This window comes from Rousettus aegyptiacus, unplaced genomic scaffold (assembly GCF_014176215.1).
Source record: "Rousettus aegyptiacus isolate mRouAeg1 unplaced genomic scaffold, mRouAeg1.p scaffold_m13_p_1, whole genome shotgun sequence".
Lineage (NCBI taxonomy): Eukaryota > Metazoa > Chordata > Mammalia > Chiroptera > Pteropodidae > Rousettus > Rousettus aegyptiacus.
Window position 1 is genome coordinate 163465789 of NW_023416284.1, and position 17865 is coordinate 163483653.

General features: G+C 32.8%; 1 protein-coding gene across 10 annotated transcripts in view; it reads right to left on the minus strand.

The window, feature by feature from the left end:
* AHI1 (Abelson helper integration site 1) overlaps nucleotides 1–17865 on the minus strand; it is a 163614-nt gene that overhangs the window by 60413 nt on the left and 85336 nt on the right. For all 10 annotated transcript variants that reach the window (XM_036221956.1, XM_036221955.1, XM_036221952.1 and 7 more), the window contains one exon: nucleotides 2955–3010. In XM_036221956.1, the coding sequence (XP_036077849.1) occupies nucleotides 2955–3010 (56 nt within the window). The remainder of the gene's footprint in view (nucleotides 1–2954; nucleotides 3011–17865) is intronic.

Here is a 17865-nt window from a genome sequence, read left to right on the forward strand (position 1 = left end):
ACCATCAAATCTGAACTAGGATATTAGGTTTAAAAAAAATAAAAGAAAATTTATAATACACGAGTAGGCAAAACAGGCTACCTATACGGAAACAAACAAACAAACAAACTATTAGGCTAATGCCCAGTGTGTCTCCTGAAATACTAAATGCCAGAAGTCAAAAAGATGATCAATTTCCACAATGCTTTGAGGGAGAAAGTTATGATCAAATAATAAAAACCCTGGCCAGTTGTCTTATGCAAAGATAACAGAGAGATATTTTAAAATAGGTAGGATCAAATAATAAATCTCTCAATTTATAGTTCTTGAAAAAAATAACTTGAAAATGTACTCTTAGATATAAACTGCATTAAGAGCACAGAATGTAAAAAACAAAAAGAAGTAGTGACTACATCCAGATAGGAAGGTTTGATCCTTTTTTGATTAAATGGTTAATGCCATGTGGGGATGTTTGTTTTACTTTCTATGAAAAAAATCTCAAAAAAAAAAAAAAAGATATGGTATTGTTTATATCAGAAAAAAAAATTCCAAACAACAACAAAATGAAGTTCATTTAATAAATGAAAAAAAGGGAAATAGTAAATTAAAAAGAGTGAGAATACACAGAGAACAAAGGTACAGAGGTGGTTTTGTTCTCAGGCTAACTTATATTTACTTAATGAATACTCACTATATCACATTATAGTGTTATAGGATAAAGCTATGCTCTGTAATTATGTATTTACTTAAAAGTTCATTCCAACTTGGAATATCAAGGTGCACATCTTTCCCTAATTTAGAGACTTGAGAAAGTCTCATTTCCCTCACCTGATGAATAGTTGTAGCTAGCATTTCCTGGACCCAAGTCATTCACGGTGGTACTCAGAGCAAGAGGGAAGTGGGAATGATAATGTACAGCGAAGCTGGAAATTGGTGGTTAGGTCCGAGGTAAAGAAGTCATTCAGGTCCCTAGGCTCAGCCATTCTGAAATCCTAGCCCAGTCCCTATTTTTTTTTTCTTTTCTTCTCAGACTCCAGAAACCTAGGTCCTTTTGGACCAAGATAGTACAAAGTTTGACCTTACAAATATCCTACCTTGTTAAACTTTTGGCTATTTTCCTATTCCTTTTATCTTTAAATATTTACTGCTCTTAATCTCTTTAATGAAAATAAGTGCATACAGGTGCAAAGAATGGAAATTAAGTATAATTATATTTTCTGTGAAAATCAGACTTTACCTTCCTAGGACCAGAGGATATGGGTAATGAACACACTTGTGATTCTATGTAGAGGTTATGGAGAAAGGGTTAACGTGAACTGACAGTATGCAGGGGGGCTATGGAGGAGGGTAGTAGAATATGGCCAGTTTGTAGTAAAGAGACAGAGAAGACGAGCTTAAAAAACACATCAAAAAGAAAGCTTGGCTCAAGTCAAAACCTGGAGAACAAATGAATGGGGAGGGCCTGTATAAACCAAGCATATTAAAACCTATTGATTGCATGGAGTAGAATGTTATTAATATATTAAGAACTACCATTTAATAACCCAAGTGGAAAAACATAATCAAAAGACCAACAGGACCTAAACTATTATTATTAGATATTGGTCCTAATTCACTGGAATTATTATGAGATCATTAGGGCATCACTATAACATTTATAGCATTACTCCTCATGGTTTCATGAAGCTTTGGTTCTATTATTTCACATGGGGATCTAGAATCTGTCTATAGGGTAAGACAAAAAACTCTGCCAGACTGTACTTTTCTGAGATCTAGAATGCACACACACACACACACACACAACGTAAACATTAGTATCACAGAAATACCTACAGGCATAACAGATTTCAAAAGTATGCAAAATAATCCAATGAGTATAATATTCGAATACATTCATTTTCCATAATTGCTAATCTTCAATTTTTAAATATTAAAGAGTGAAATGTGTACAATGTTATGGCTGCTAAAGCATAACTGAAACACAAACTATAGTCAAGTATTTTTATGATTACTCTAATAATTAATTCCTCTAACACTAGTCTTTTCTGGAGCCCCACATATTAAGTCATCAAACATATTGAGTTAATCATATGGATTTATTACAAATAGAAAATGGAGTCAATTTGCCCTTGAGGAAAATATAAATTATCAATAAAATTCAAATACAGTTGAATATTTTCTTTAAAAAGATATTACCAAATCTTTCTCAAATCTCTCACACAACAGGAAATGATGAGTTGTATAGAGCACTTGAAAGACTTATTGTATAGCAAGGACAAGAAACAAGATTATGCTTAGTGAAGACTAAGATATACTCTAGTCTATTATCTTTTTATGAATCTTTTAAGTGGGAACTAGCAACTGATGTATATTTCATACAAATATTTTGGTCAGAAACTAAAAGGGAAATTTTATCATCTTCCTTCTATATCATCTTCTATAGTTATTTTTAATGTAGTAAATAGATACTATAACTGTTAAATCCCTTTTGTTACCTGGTAGTAATATAAAAGAGATAAAAGTAAAGGTTTCACTTCTATAATAATAAAGCATAGTATTCCATAAGAAAAATGAAGCATAATGTCCTTTCACTATTACAAAACATTTACTCTAAATGATGCTAGTGTACAAAATAACACTCATTTTAAAAAGGGTTTAAATAAATTTATATATAGATTTACAGACTTTATCAAAAGTATAAAGCATTTTTAAAATAAAAAAAATTCTATTTATAACACTACTATAAACAAGTACCTACAAAAATTATGATACAGTATCTAATTTTCCTATATCTTGGCAAAAATGAGTAAGTTTTCTTAATTAGAAAATGTGAGGTTAACTTTCTTGAAGAGATATAACTTCCAACAATAGAGAGGTTATAAGAGCTTTCTACAGTGGCATTTTGAGTCACTCTAACCAGTATCATTTTGTAGCTTCTTATCAGTTTTAACAATGCAGAAAATAGACTACCTTACCTTTGGTGATCCATCTACATGATGGTTATAAGGCATAGTTCCTATGTTGAAAATTCCTGTTAAAAGAAAAGATTGTGAATATTTGATTATACCTATCCATTTTATTTTGAAAACATTTATGTCAGTAAGACACAACTTGTACAGCTCAAAAGAAAAAAGCCTCACTAAGATGGCAGAATCCTTTAAAGTTTTATAGTGAGTTCTATGGTCAGAAACAGTTGGGAGAGTATAGCTAAGAGACTTCAGTCAAGGTAAGCTAAGCCAATTTTCCCATTCCAGTGGCCTTTAGCAATAATACAAGTGTTCGTATCCTGTTCTTAGCTCAAAAATTATACCATTATCTCTGCTCTTCTGTATTTCTTCCTTGAAAGTTTTATTTCTGACTTGAGGTCATCAAGTTTTCATAAATATCACAAAGGCTATGAAATAAATCTCTTCCTTATTCTCTAAAAAGAACAAATAAATGTATTTTAATTTCTTTGATCTAATTTCCTACTATGACATATTGTGCTATTTATTCAGTCACCATGGAGTGTCTTAAAAGAAAAAGTTCCCCAATCTTCTCCTTTAAAATGACAAGATAACATCAACTGTTAAACTTGAGAAAAACCCTTTTATCATGTGTGGATTTATCCTTTTGTTCCCAATGTCTTCTATTGCATTTCTTTGTAATAAACAGCTTTTAAGGATATATATAGATATATAGCACATTGCATCTCATCTGTAAAGATACAGGTTCAAAGTCAAGCTCAAGTTAAAAATGAACACAGGTGTGGGTCTTATTTACTTTGCAATCTTCCTCCATCAGCAAACCAACATGTGAGTTAGGATATTAGAGTGTCTGTTGAAATAATACTAAAGGTTTGATTAGAAGTGAGAACTGCAATTGGCTATTACTAGCAATTAACAAAATCCCAACTTAAGACAAAACATTAGTTTCTCTCTTTAAAGTCATATAACGTATTTTTCTTAACGCATAATAAGGCATTGAGTGAGACTGGAACAAAATAATCATTTTTTATCATTCTGCAAGAGTATATTCAAAATGAACAGAATACCATAAAACGTGATTTTAAAAAATCCCATAATTTTTGCTTCATTTAAAAAATTCTCTCAACATCTGTTAGCCAGAAGTGTAAAGGACTATACTTTCTTTATTCAATCAACTATTTACTGAATGGCTACTGGATGCTCAGTGAAAAAAGATAAATTATAAAGGAAAAATTATGATTCCTGACCTCAACAGTCTAGAAAAACAGAGAGATCCTTTTTTGAAGAAACACTACAGAGCAAATTAACAGTTTTGTCTTAAGTGTAATAAAGTCTTTAAGGTAATTTAAATAAAAAGACATGTTTTTATTCACACAGTAACACTGGCCTTAAATTTAAAAAAACTAAAAAATCCAAGTAAAACATAAAATATTCAAATAATGCCAATTTTTATGGCAAGATTTTAGTAATACTGAACCATATAGGACAAATGGTGAAGCCCCTATTTCCCCAGTTCTCACATTCCCACAACTCTCTCTAGCTGCAACCACTAAGAACAGTCTGGCATGACATACCGGATTTAAACGGAAGTGGTCATACTATGGTGTTCGGGAATTAGCAACATTTTGCACATGTGTTCTTAGTATTGTAATCCGACTGCTACACAACTGACTCAGGCTAATTAAAGATTTTTAAATTCTTGTCCAATTAGACAATAACTTCAAAATGATAGAAACGAACAAAAAACCCAAATCTGTACTTTCAGCTTATAAAATTACAAAGAAAAAAATACATATTTTACAGTTTAAATTACAGGATTAAAAAAGTGTTAAAAATATAATTTTTTTAAAAGTGGATTACCCAAAGGTATAATCTTAGTTTTAAATTTAGATAGCGTATTGAAATATTTGGAAATAGAATCACAAGTGTTTGTTCAAACTTTCAGTAAAGGATATATAGAAAAGTGTTAAGTTTAAGACAAAATATCCTGAAAAAGCTTCCTATTTTATGTAAATTTTACCTAAAAATCCATATTTGTATCTTATTTCACTTTTATTAAAGTGAAAGTTCATAATAAGTAGCTTACTATGGTGGCTATTTCTGTGTGTCAGCTTGGTTAGGCCACAGTACTCAGATATCTGGTCAAACATCTCAGAAGTCCCTGTGAAAGTATTTTTTGGTATTAACATTTAAATCAGTAGACTCTGAGCTAAGCAGGTTACTCTCCATAATGCTGGCGAGTCTCATCCAATCAGCTGAAGGCTTTAAGAAAGACTGAACTCCTTTCAGAGGGAATTTCGCCATTAGACTGCTTCTGAACTTTTCTGAGACTCTTCCCTAGGTTTCCAGCCTGCCAGACTACCTTGCACAATTTGGACTTAACAGTCTCCACAAACATGTGAAACAATTCTTTAAAATAAATCTATCGATATTCACATTCTATTGGTTCTCTTTCTCTGGAGTACACTGACTAATGTACTTACTTTTTGGGAAACATTAAATAAAATAAAAATATAATTATTTGTATCTATATTGAAATTTTGTTCAATAAATATATTAATTATGCAGAAAAAGTTTATTTTCTATTTTTTATTTTTATTTTTTAGGCAAGGCAACCCTTGGTTGATCTCACAGACTGCAAGGACCTTGTCAGCTTACAATCTCTTATTTATTTACATATTTATTTATTTATTTTTACGCCTATAGCATCTGGTCTTCCTAGGTAGTCTCCCATTTAAGTACTCACCAGGACCAACCCTGTTTAGCTTCTGAGATTCGACAGAATTGGGCTTGTTCAGGGTAGCACAGCCGTAGGCAGAAATATAGTTTAAAAGTACAATTTACCATGGAATATTTTAAAACTAGAATACTTCAAATGAATTTAAGAATATACAATATCTGTAGAGTAAATCAATTTATCAATAAATAAAAATTTTTTTAAACCAATGTGTCAAATATTTACTGGTAGATTGTCCATTCTGACAATCTCTGCCCTTTAATGCTTGGACTATTTATTTACATTTAATGCAGTTACTGATATGGCTGTGTTTAAGTCTCCCATCTTGTTATTTTATTGCATCTACTCTTGTTCCTTTCTTCCTCCTTTTCTATACTCCTTTGGCATAATAAAATATCTTTATTTTATGTCACCTGGTGGCTAAATTTTTATTTATTTTTTTAAATAAATAAATGTATTTATTTAAATTAGTTTCAAGTATACAGTACATTGGTTAGACATCTATGTTGTTCATAAAACGATTCCTCCAATCGCTCCCTCCCTCCCCTGGCCCTCCACTCAGCCGTCATATTAATGCTAACTGTATTCCCTATGCCATGCTCCCCATCCTCATGTCCAACTAGCAAGTACTAATTTGTACTTCTTTAATCTTTCACCCCATTCACCCAGCCCCCCGACCCCCCACCCCTCTGTCTGTCACCAAATCATCCACTATATTTGTGAGTCTGTTTTTGATTAGTTTGTTCTTTCTGTTACTTATCTTCCACATGTAAGTGAAATCATATGGTATTTATCTTTCTCTGTCTGACTTATTTCACTCAGCGTAATAACCTCTAGATCCATCCATGTCATTGCAAATGATAGGATTTCATTTTTAATGGCTGAGTAATATTCCATACATCTCAACAACAAAAATACAATCCAATTAAAAAATGGGCAAAAGACCTGAACAGATACTTACTTCTCCAAAGAGGAAATACAGATGGCTAACAGACATATGAAAAGATGCTCAAGGTTGCTAATCATCAGCGAAATGCAAATTAAAAACAGTGAGATATCACCTCACACCTGTCAGAATGGCTATCATCAATAAATCAAAAAACGGCAAGTGTTGGTGAGGATATGGAGACAAGGGAATCCTCCTACATTGTTGGTGAGATTGCAAATTGGTACAGCCACCATGGAAAACAGTATGGAGGTTTCTCAAAAAATTAAAAATGGATATACCTTTTGATCCAGCAATTGCACTTCTGGGTATTCATCCAAAGAAAACCAAAACAATAATTCGTAAAGATCTATGCACTCCAATATTCATGGCAGCACAATTTACAGTAGCCAAGATAAAGAAACAACCTAAATGCCCATCAATAGACTATAAAGAAATTATGGTTCATATATACATTTTTATATTTTTAATGGTTAATCTACAGATCACAATTGACATCTTTGTTACAGTATACCCTGAATTAGGATTTTCCATTTCACAAACAATATAAGGATCCTAAAACAGTATTCCATTTATCCTACCATCCTTTATGCTACTATTACATTTTACTTTTACATGTTGTAAATCCCATAATATATAGCCAGTATAATTGTTTTAAAGAGTCAGTAATCTTTGAGAATTAAAAAAATAATTCATCTTTTATATTTATATATTTATCCTTTCCAGTGGATTCATTTCTCCCCACACATCCAGACTTTCATCTGAGATCATGTCCCTTCAGACTGATGAACCCCCGACAGAATCTCTTATAGTGTAAATCTCCTGATGACTGATTATGCTGTGGCTGGATATTTTTTTCCTGAAAGGCATCATCTATGAAGGGATATGTTTGATGGGTATTGAAACCTAGGTTGATAGCCATTTTCTTTTAGCATTTTATTCCACTGTTTCTTATGAGAAGATAGTCATCATTCTTACTGTTATTCCCCTGAATAAAATTTGCTTTTTTCCTTTGGTTTTTACAATTTTCTTTTTACATTAAATTCCCATATTTTCTTAGAGAGAATTGACATTTATATGATGTCACACTGTCTTGTCTCATAATAAGGGATGTCTTTCCATTTGTTCCAAGATTATTTTTATGTCTTTCACAAGCATAATAAAGTATAATAAAATAACTTTCTCATTTATTTTATTAGTTTTGTTGTTGGTTTTATTAATTTTAGCATTGACTCTTTTGGACTTTCTAGGTATAAAAGTAATGATCTGAAAAGCAATTTTATTTCTTTTCCAATTCTTAAAAAAACTTGCAATCTCAGTACACACAACTTTATACTAAACATAGCAGGAAAGATCTCTGCCTTCTAAAACTCTACATTCTACTGAAATATAATAAAAATTACTTCACTTTTTTTCCTAGTCATAGATAATCAAAGTATAATTCTATCTCTGATTCATGGCAATTTCTAAAATTCAAAGAAGTACGCACAGTTACAGTGTTGCCTGAAGCAAATAACTCTCAAAAAGGTATCCTAAAAGAGAAAGAAGAGGTTCTCCTTCTGCTTAGTCAGTAGCTCATAAGCACTTGGTGATGATACATAAGACAGCTGGATATATGTTTTGTCTTTAGAATCTGGCACATATTCCTGCCTGTCTTTGCTTTTGCAATAAATCTGATCATCTTTGTTCTCGCTTTCCTTTGATCATTGTCCTAAGCTGAACGTTGGTAGTTTAGAGAAACTAAAAAATACATAATTCTGCTGTTTAAATCAGTCTGCTACAAATGGGGTAAAATGTTAAGTTCTGATTTTCTACAAAATAAAATGCCTAAAGGATTTCCCAAGAAACAAAATTTCTTCCACTGTGCTCTCTAGGGTATGTTAATAACAAGACTATTAGGAAAATTTTTAAGTAATGCATTTCAGTTTTACAGTAAATTTTAAAACACTACTAGAGGAAGTAGTAAATTGACATTGTGAAACCAGTCCCACAACATTTAACTCAAATCTTCTAATGATTAATGTACACAGTTAACACTGCATTATAACGTATTAACCCAGAGGGTACCGTATAGATTGCATTCAGTCGGTCATTATTTGAGTCAACTCTTGGGGACCTTCAGTGTTTCAAGCACTTGGACTAAGTCCTACAGATATAAAGATGAATAAAAAGCAGATCCTCACCACAGGGGCTAAACAAACACAAATGGGTCTGGAGGGTTTGTGTCTTAGATGCTGGATTTCAGTCATAGTACTGCTGCTCATTGGTTGTGTGACCTTAGGAATGTTACCTAACTTCTGATTGACATTCTAAAAGTCATGTTTAAAATGGAGTTGTTTTTGTTGTTTACTTATCTTAAAATTCGTAATTGTTGTTAAGTTTTATTTAATTTAAGAGATCCTCTAATTTTTCTGTTGTCATTAATGGCACTACCAATTCTAGAAGGTGATTTGGTCTTCTCCAGGTTACTGAAACTTGTTTTTTTTTTTTTTTTTTTTGCATGCTTATGGTTTGTGGTCCCAACCAGACTAAGAGGACAGAGCTGTAGCAAAAACAAAACAAAACAAAACAAAAACAAAACCCTGTCCAATTGTTATCCCTCTGTGAAGTACAGGAGTGAACATCTTCTCTCAAGTTAATCAGCTGCACATCCCAGTCATCTCCCAATAGCTGGATCTGGATGCACCTTTCTTTAGGCATACAAGCTCCTTTTAGGTCCGCTGTGGGCCACAGGCTCTGCTAGGCCCTTGATGTACTACAGGCATTAAAATGACAGGTATAGCCAGTTCCCCAGAGGAGTTACAGCTTCTTCTGCTAGCAGAGAACCCTCAATTAACTCTGCAAAACCTGTTTTCTGCTCCTTTACAAAAATCCCACGTTTTTTTGCACAAGTCCTTGCTCAGAAACAAGAAGAACGAATACCTCTTGCACCCATCACTGTGCCCAAACACAGTGGCACTAAGATTCCAGAAAAAAACTTTACCTTTTGACAGACTCTCTAGGGTCTTCCATACCTCATGCTGAGTCTTTGTAGGCCACTAGAAAAAAAATAACTACTTAATTTTTAAAATCATTAGCAAAAAAGAAGGTGCTCACTTAGAAGATTAAGTGGAATTATTATTACAAAGATAAAAATTATGAAGGTAAAAATAAGATAAGTTCCAATATTAAACAAATAATAAAATAAAATTTCCCTGAGCAGAAGAATGATAAGATCGCAGATAAAAGAGCTTATCAAGCACCAGAAAAGATTAATTACAACAAAGACAGTCTTAGACATACCCTGGTGAAATTCCTGACTTCCTCGATAAAGAGAAAATCTCATAAGCTTCTAAGAGCAACAGATTCTTTACATTGGAAAGAGAGATGAGTGAGCATTGGACTTCTCATCTAAAATTCTAGAAGCGGGCTGGTAGTAGAATAACATATCCACACAACCAAGACAAAGAATTTTGTATCCAAAAATTTATTATTCAGACAAAGTATTATATATGTCAACAAAAGAAGGCATATTTGGATATATAAGAATCTAGAGTACTCTAACCAAATGACAACTGAACGAGAACAGAAATCTCAACATTAGATTTTTTTCACTAGCTATACAGGAAACATTAAACATTTTTCTTGTAGTATTTCTTTATGTTTTATAAACGTATACTTAAGCAGTTCTACAAATTCCTATGCATTTTCATCCATTAAAATTAACTATATAAATTTATATAAAAGAACAGAGAAGTAAAAGTCTTCTAAAAGTTTAATTTGGTATAGAGCAAAAAGGTATTGGTAAGTATAGTATTTGGTTGGAGATTCATATATTCATTTGGATAAATAATTAATAATGTATTTATTACTATTAGAATTGGGAAAATAACAAATAGAATTGAAACACTGGTAGAAATTAGAAACAAATTCAGGAAAAAAGGGGGTATGTACTAAAACTGACCAAAAACAAGAAAAGGGAAAAAGTAAAAAGCAACAATATAACTAAATGGAAGTAGAGATTGGTAATTATCATTACTCCTACTGCAATATTGAGAAGACCTCACATAAACTACAAAGTCATCAGAGGGATGTGGAAATAAAGAAATCCAAATGAAATAAATTCCATAGAGGAATGAGCCTACTCTACAAGGTAGTGTAGACCAGCAGTCACTTTAATATCTGGGAGCATATAGATAGAGACCCAGGGGAGCAGAGAAGCAAGACTTTTACAGGCAAAGCAATTTTGCTGAGACAAATCAGCTAAATTTCTAAGGATCATGCGGGCTGACATCATAGATTGGAATCTGAAAGACCCCAAATGTGACTCATTCCTCTTCGTCCATCAATTCTCTCCAACAGGACTTTTGTGGCGGTGATATAGGAAACTGGGGAAGAGGCAGAGAGAGAGTTCCCTCAATCTCTAGATGTTTAAGTCCCAAAGTCCTCCTAGAGAGAGGAACTGATCTTATTTTTTGTATATTTAATAAGTATTCTGAAATTAACCACAGCAACAGCCTAGCCTCCAAACCAGGCCAACATCTGAGATTCACCCTTCATCATAGCTTTCTAAAAGAGGAAAGTGTGAACCCTTCCTGGAAGAAGACTTTTTAAAAATTCATTCTCTACTAAATATCTAGGAAGTCTAACCTACAATCAGAAATTATGAAGCTTGTAAATAACCAGGAATAGGTGACCCATAAAAAAAAGAACTGTGAAGAAAACCACAGATGATCAAAATGTTGGAATTACCAGACATGAACTTTCACTTTTATATATATATTAAATAATTTTCGAGGAAACATGGGCAAAATGAGTGAGAAGACAGAGAATTCTGGCAGAGAAATGGAAACTCTGAAGAAGAAATAATGGCAATTCTATATCTGAAGAGTGTAATAGATGAAATGAAAAGGTAATTAAATGGGCCTAATATCGGCAGGTATACATTTCAAGAAAGGATCTGTGAACTCGAGGACAGAGCAAAAATATTATCTAAATTGAAGCATGGGGTCAGAGAAGGAAGTAGCAGAACATCAAATCTGTACGACTACATTAAAAGGACTAAACAGGAATTCCAGAAGGAAAATGGAATAAAAGGAGTGAAGAAATAATGGGCTAGGAGTTTTCTAAATTGTAATGAAAAGCATTAACCTAATAGATACAAAAAGCTTAGCAAACCCCAAGGAGAATAGATTTAAATGAAACCACACCTAGATATATCTTAATTAAACTGAAGAAAATGAAACTATCTCCTAATCTCCTTAGTAATTAAGAAAATGCATCCTAAATAGACTATATTTTTGACTAGCAAATAAGTAAAGATAAAAGGATCACATACAGTGTTAGTAACAGAGTAGGAAAAAAGGAGAATACTAAGGGGCTCTTCTTCACCCAATTAGGGGATGACTTGAGTAATATAAAGAAAATTACAGTAAAGTAGTATAACAAATTAAATGAAAAAAATCGATAATCCTCAAAGAGATAGGCAAGAAAAAAAAAAACAAAACGCTCTTCTTGACTACCAGCCAATAAATGTAGAAGCAATAACATTAGAAACCCACCAATTTGCATCTCTAACCAGTGAAATAGTTAATTCAAGCACAAAGATCATCAGTGGATATTGAAACCATTCGGTGAAGTTGATGGAGAACAGGACATTAACATGGTCTCAAAGTATGCTCCCCTATACTACTCGACAATTATAAATAGAAATTTTTTTTTTTTTTTTTTTTGCAACAGAGAGATCTGTTTTCTATTACCTTAATCAAAGACTGAATTTAGTAACACCAATAGTGGGAAAATCTGACATTATACATCATCTAATGTGATGCAATGAAGTACACATCGCTCACAGTATTCTAACCAGAAAAGTCTAGCCTGAGTCTAATTATGATAATAGTTAGACAAAAATAAATAGACAAAATCAAAACACTGGACATTCTAAGGAATGACTGGCTCAGCCAGATACTTTAAAAAAATGTTGTTAAGAAAAAATGAACCAAAAAAGATTCTAGATTAACAGATTAAATGAGACTAACATGACATAACCAATGTATGTATGAATCTAGACTCGATGTTACATGAAATAATCAAGTAAACAAGAAATTGCTTGAGAAATTTTAGGTGCAGTTAGGAAAATCTGAATATGAATTGTTTATTAGATGATATTACAGAATCATTGTTAATTTTCCTAGATGTGACAATGGTACTATGATTATATAGGAGAATATTCTGATTCTTAGCAAACATATTAAGTTTTTGAAGGAAAGAAGCAAATGTGAATTTCATTTTAATTTACCTTTTTTCCAACATTTATGTGGTTTAAAAAAATTTCAAAATAAAGCTAGGGAAATAATTACAGGCCCTTACCATAGTAGACTTTTAATAACCTTATGGTAGGTGAGCAGATTTTCAATGGTTTTGAACACTGCAAAATCTTCTACGTAAGTAAATCCACATCTTCCATTTGACTCCCTACTTAGTTCGGACACTCCTCATTTGGATTATTGGAACGCTTCCTAAACAAACTCCCTGACCTGTTCCATGGACCTTCCAAAGACATCTCATACTGCTGGATTTACTCTTCTTCACCCAATTAAGGGATGACTTGAGTAATATAAAGAAAATTACAGTAAAGTAATATAACAAATTGAATGAAAAAAATTGACAACCCTCAAAGAGATAGGCAAGAAAAGAGAAAACTGTTGTTTTCTCATTCTAGAACTTAATCTTCTGGATAAAAATCATGTTCCGCAAGTGTTTTAACTCAAACTTCTTAACTCAAAATGGCGTGGAAAGCCATTTAGCATGTTGCTACTGCCTAGCTCACTAACCTTCCGCCATCTCACTCACCTTTACCATACCCCCCGCCCCCCGTCACTCTTTATTCCAATCAGTGTGTATTTAAGCTCTTCCCTTGTCTAACATCCCTTCTCAGCTTATTTTCTAGACGTCCTTGAAAGCTCAGGTTAAATATCGTGTTCTTTAGGAAATAGTTTGTGATTTTCTCCTCCCCACCCGACTTCTGATTTAGAAAACCTTCCCCATTCTTCCTCTCCTTTAGCATTCCTGTGCAATTCTCTATAACAGTATTTTCCTCACTATAGTTACTAAAATTTATTTTAGTTGTTTGTGTAATAAAGTTCATATTCAACAAATACTTGTTGATTGACTGACTACATGAACACAGAAAATGAGTAATAAAAACATTTTGTAGTAAAATTGGTTAAAGTTCTCCATTAATACGGTCATCCCATATTCTAAATATTCATCTAAAATAAATTTTTAATAAGTGTGAATCTTAAATTGGCTTATCTTCATTTAGCCTAGTGATAGTTAATACTTATTTTATATTGGACTTTTTTCAGCATGCTACGGGAAGCCCTTGATTTACGGGGTATGTATTTCAGAGATTTCAGAAAGAGCATATTCTTTGAACACTATATTTTTCACATTATATGAAAAAATTCTCCCAAACTCAGAAATGTCAAAGATGAGGGCCCTGAGCCTATAAGGTATGGATGTCTATACAGACCACAGAGGTAGAGCACAGTGAATATTAAAAACCACAAATTAGTAGGCTTTCCTGTGTTAGTCATGGAAATAGGTAGTGACCCACTTACTGGGGAGGTATAAAAACATGAATGAGTAGGTAAGATACTGGGAAAGGAGAAGGGAAGAGGTCCAGAAAATTTGAGGATGGTAAATTACTGCTTGTGAAAAAGTGCAAAGCAATCAGAGAGAAGTAGGTAGCTCTGTGATGTGGACTGAAGTAATCAGACGGCATGGCTCCTGGTTTCAGCCTGCCACCAAGAGTGAGTATAATTTAAGTTTCTGAACTTCGGTTAAGCTTCACACTTCTGGGACGATCTCCTGGGCTAGGCCGGTCTCTAATGATCTGTGCTATTTATTCCCAAATAGTAATCCAAAATTAAATTAACTGATCCAATGAATATATAAAGTTAGTATATCTTTAATTAACTTTGAAACTGATGCTCAAAATAATTTAATTGTGCTAACCAATAATTGGTTAAAATCCTATAGTACTTACTTCTATTTAAAAACTATCGAGAACTGCATACAATTTTTAGTATTAGTTAAATATCCTCAGTAAACTCTTAACAGGAGATTGAAGTCTGTTCAAATCACATCCTGTGACACATACTCTAGATATTCAATCTGACAGCCTGGTACTTTTCAAATAAAATTGTGCCACATATTTATTATATAGACAAGATAAAATTACATTAATTCTGTATGTTCAATCCTCAAAATATAATTTAGTACCTGTAAGTTGTTAACACTAATTATTAATTATTTTAATAGTAATGTTATAGTACCTTGAAAATCAAAAGTACAGGTCAAAAAAGATAAAGGGTATAAAATTACAATTTAAGCATTTCTTTTTTATACAGATTTGTTATTGCAGTGAAGAATTTTTTTTAAAAAAGGCATGTATCACCAAAACAGCTTGTTATATTTGCTTATGTGCTCAATTGTTTTCTTTATTATCTTTTTGGATAGCAAACATCCAAGCTATCAAACTCATAGTCATCCTAAATAGTTCTTAGTCTTGTGGCCTCTTTTCATTCAATAGCCTCTTCCAGCTTATCTCATTAACTTCTGTGGATTCAAATATGCCATTGACTCAATCTATACTTATGCTCCAATCCTATGTTTCAAAGTATGTAGTCAAGTTCCTAGCACAGGGCTTGACTCATAGTAGGATAGTTAACAAATGAGGCACAAATGAATGAACATGCTATTAGATATTTCACTCTGGATGTCTTCCAGGCATCTCAAACTCCATATATTCAAAATACAATTCATTAACTTTTCTCCAATATTCCTATATTTCCCTATTTTTAACAGATTGCCATCCACTCATTCATCAAAATTAGAAGCCTTAGTAACCCTCAAATTCCATTTCTCTACCCCTTACTCTTCACATTCCAAATCTTCAATACTTAATGATTTAACATCTCTACTTTCTTACTTCAGTCCCGTTCTCCCATCTCAATTATTAAAATCATCTTTTAACTGGCCTTCTGAGCCCTAACATCTTTTACAATTATTAGTCCTCACATCTGATAACAATTAGTTTAAATATTGCTTTTTCTACGAGGAATTATTTATCACTGCATTATATATACTCTCCAGTACACTTTGTTCATTTTTCTTATTATAGCAAATAGCAGACTACATAATCCTATCCACTCCCTTTAAAATATGTCTCCGTCTGTGCTGGGGATGGAGCAGTGCTCTGCACTTCATTCATACACGGTTCTGTACAATCTGTCCCCTCATGATCCCTCTGGCCTCTCACTGCCTTCTACTTCCCCCCTCATTCCCTCTACCTTAGCCAAATACATTCCTGACTCAGAATCCTGGCTGGGGTGGCTATCCTTCCAAGCAATATGGTTTTCTTTCTTCAAAATTCTACATATGTCAGCTTCTTTGTGAAGTTTTCTTTGACCACCCCATTTACAACAGCAACCTAACTCCATTCCCCAGTTCATGCTATCCTTCTTCCCTACTCTCATTGCTATTTATTTTACATTTATTTGTTCACTGTCTGCCTCCACTGGAAGGTAAGGTGAACAAGAACACAGATATTTACCTGTTTTGTTCACAGATATATTCATATAATGTCTGTCACAGTGCTTGGGACAAAGTGAGTACTCACTGGGCACTTTACTAAATATCTGAATGAATTTTGTACTAAATGTATGAGTGAATCTTGTACTAAATGTATGAATAAATCTTGTATTCCCAGTTATCTGCATGTGCAAGAGGTAAACATCTTTTAGAATTAAAAACGAAAAAAGGACAGAGTTAAAATGAAAAAGGATTTAATAATAGAAAGGTATTTTCATTTATTACACTGGTGTGGTATTGAGAATATGGGAAGATGAGAACTCATTTTCTCAGATCCATCTGTAAAAGATATAATTTAAATTCTAGGGAGAGGTAATAAATTTAAATTCTGAAATAAGCATAATGATTTAGAAGACATTTTCCATAACTCAAAGCAAAAATAAGCCATTTAAAAATATGATTATATCAATTTTTTTGGGTACAAGTTCAATTAATATTAAAAAGCACATTAATTTGCCTAACTGCTATACTGTACATTTGTCCTTGCCTTTCACATTATCTTTTCAAGTGTTTTGATATACACAGATTAAAAAGAGAGATGACATTATGAGGCTTCATAATGCGTCTACAAAAAGAAAAAAAAATAAGACCCCCTCCCAAAAAAACCCAAGCTTTGTTGATATTGAATTGACCAAAATTAAAAAACCTGCTTTGCTCAGACAAAATATAACAGCTGTGAGATGTGAAAGACTTGACTCCTTTCAAAAGCAGGATAAGTATATATGACACATATACAACACATATACACACACAGTGCTTTATAATTATTAACCCACTTTTCCCAAAAATACCAGAACACCCTTGGGAGGCAGATGTGACGGGTACAGCATAATGACTAAGATTATTATATGACTCGTTACACATTAGTCTGCAACAAATCCAGATTCCTAGCTCTAAGCTATCGTCTGGATGAGTCCTAAGTGGACAATACTGTTCTATATTGTACAGACAGCACAGAATTCTAAGCAGTGCCCTAAAATGAAGTGTATTTTATAAGAATAATATATTTAATTACTGATTTCTTTTTCTGTATTCCCTAAGTGTTTTATGCTTATCTCCTGTTGAACCCTACTATATTGTTACTATTTCTCTGCCAGCTAGATTCAACTAGACTGGGAAGACTTTGAGGGCAGTCTCTCCTTAGCCTAGTCCCTATCACGTAGTAGACTGGAAAGACTTTGAGGGCAGTCTCTCCTTAGCCTAGTCCCTATCACATAGTAGGCTCTCTTCTTAAATGAATTAATTTGGTTAGTGAATTAATTTTTGATAAAGTATAAAATGGTTTTTAGTTTTTTAACTTGGTAATAGCTTTTATTGGGGTGCTTCTACTAAAATACAGTATTTTTGGTTCTGCTCAAAAAGAAAAAGATGGATGTTTGTCAAAAATCATTCTCAATTTTCACTCTTTGTGAAATTATAGTTGAATGCCTTTTAGTTGACAAAGTTGAGAAAAAATAAATTGCCTGAAGTTAGAACATTAGAACAATGTTCTACTTTTTACTTCTGAACATTTATAATGCAAAAACCTCTTATTTTTAAAAAAATGACCAGTCACTCCAGTTACTCATTTCTTAGTTTCCATATTTGTCATCAACTTTGCT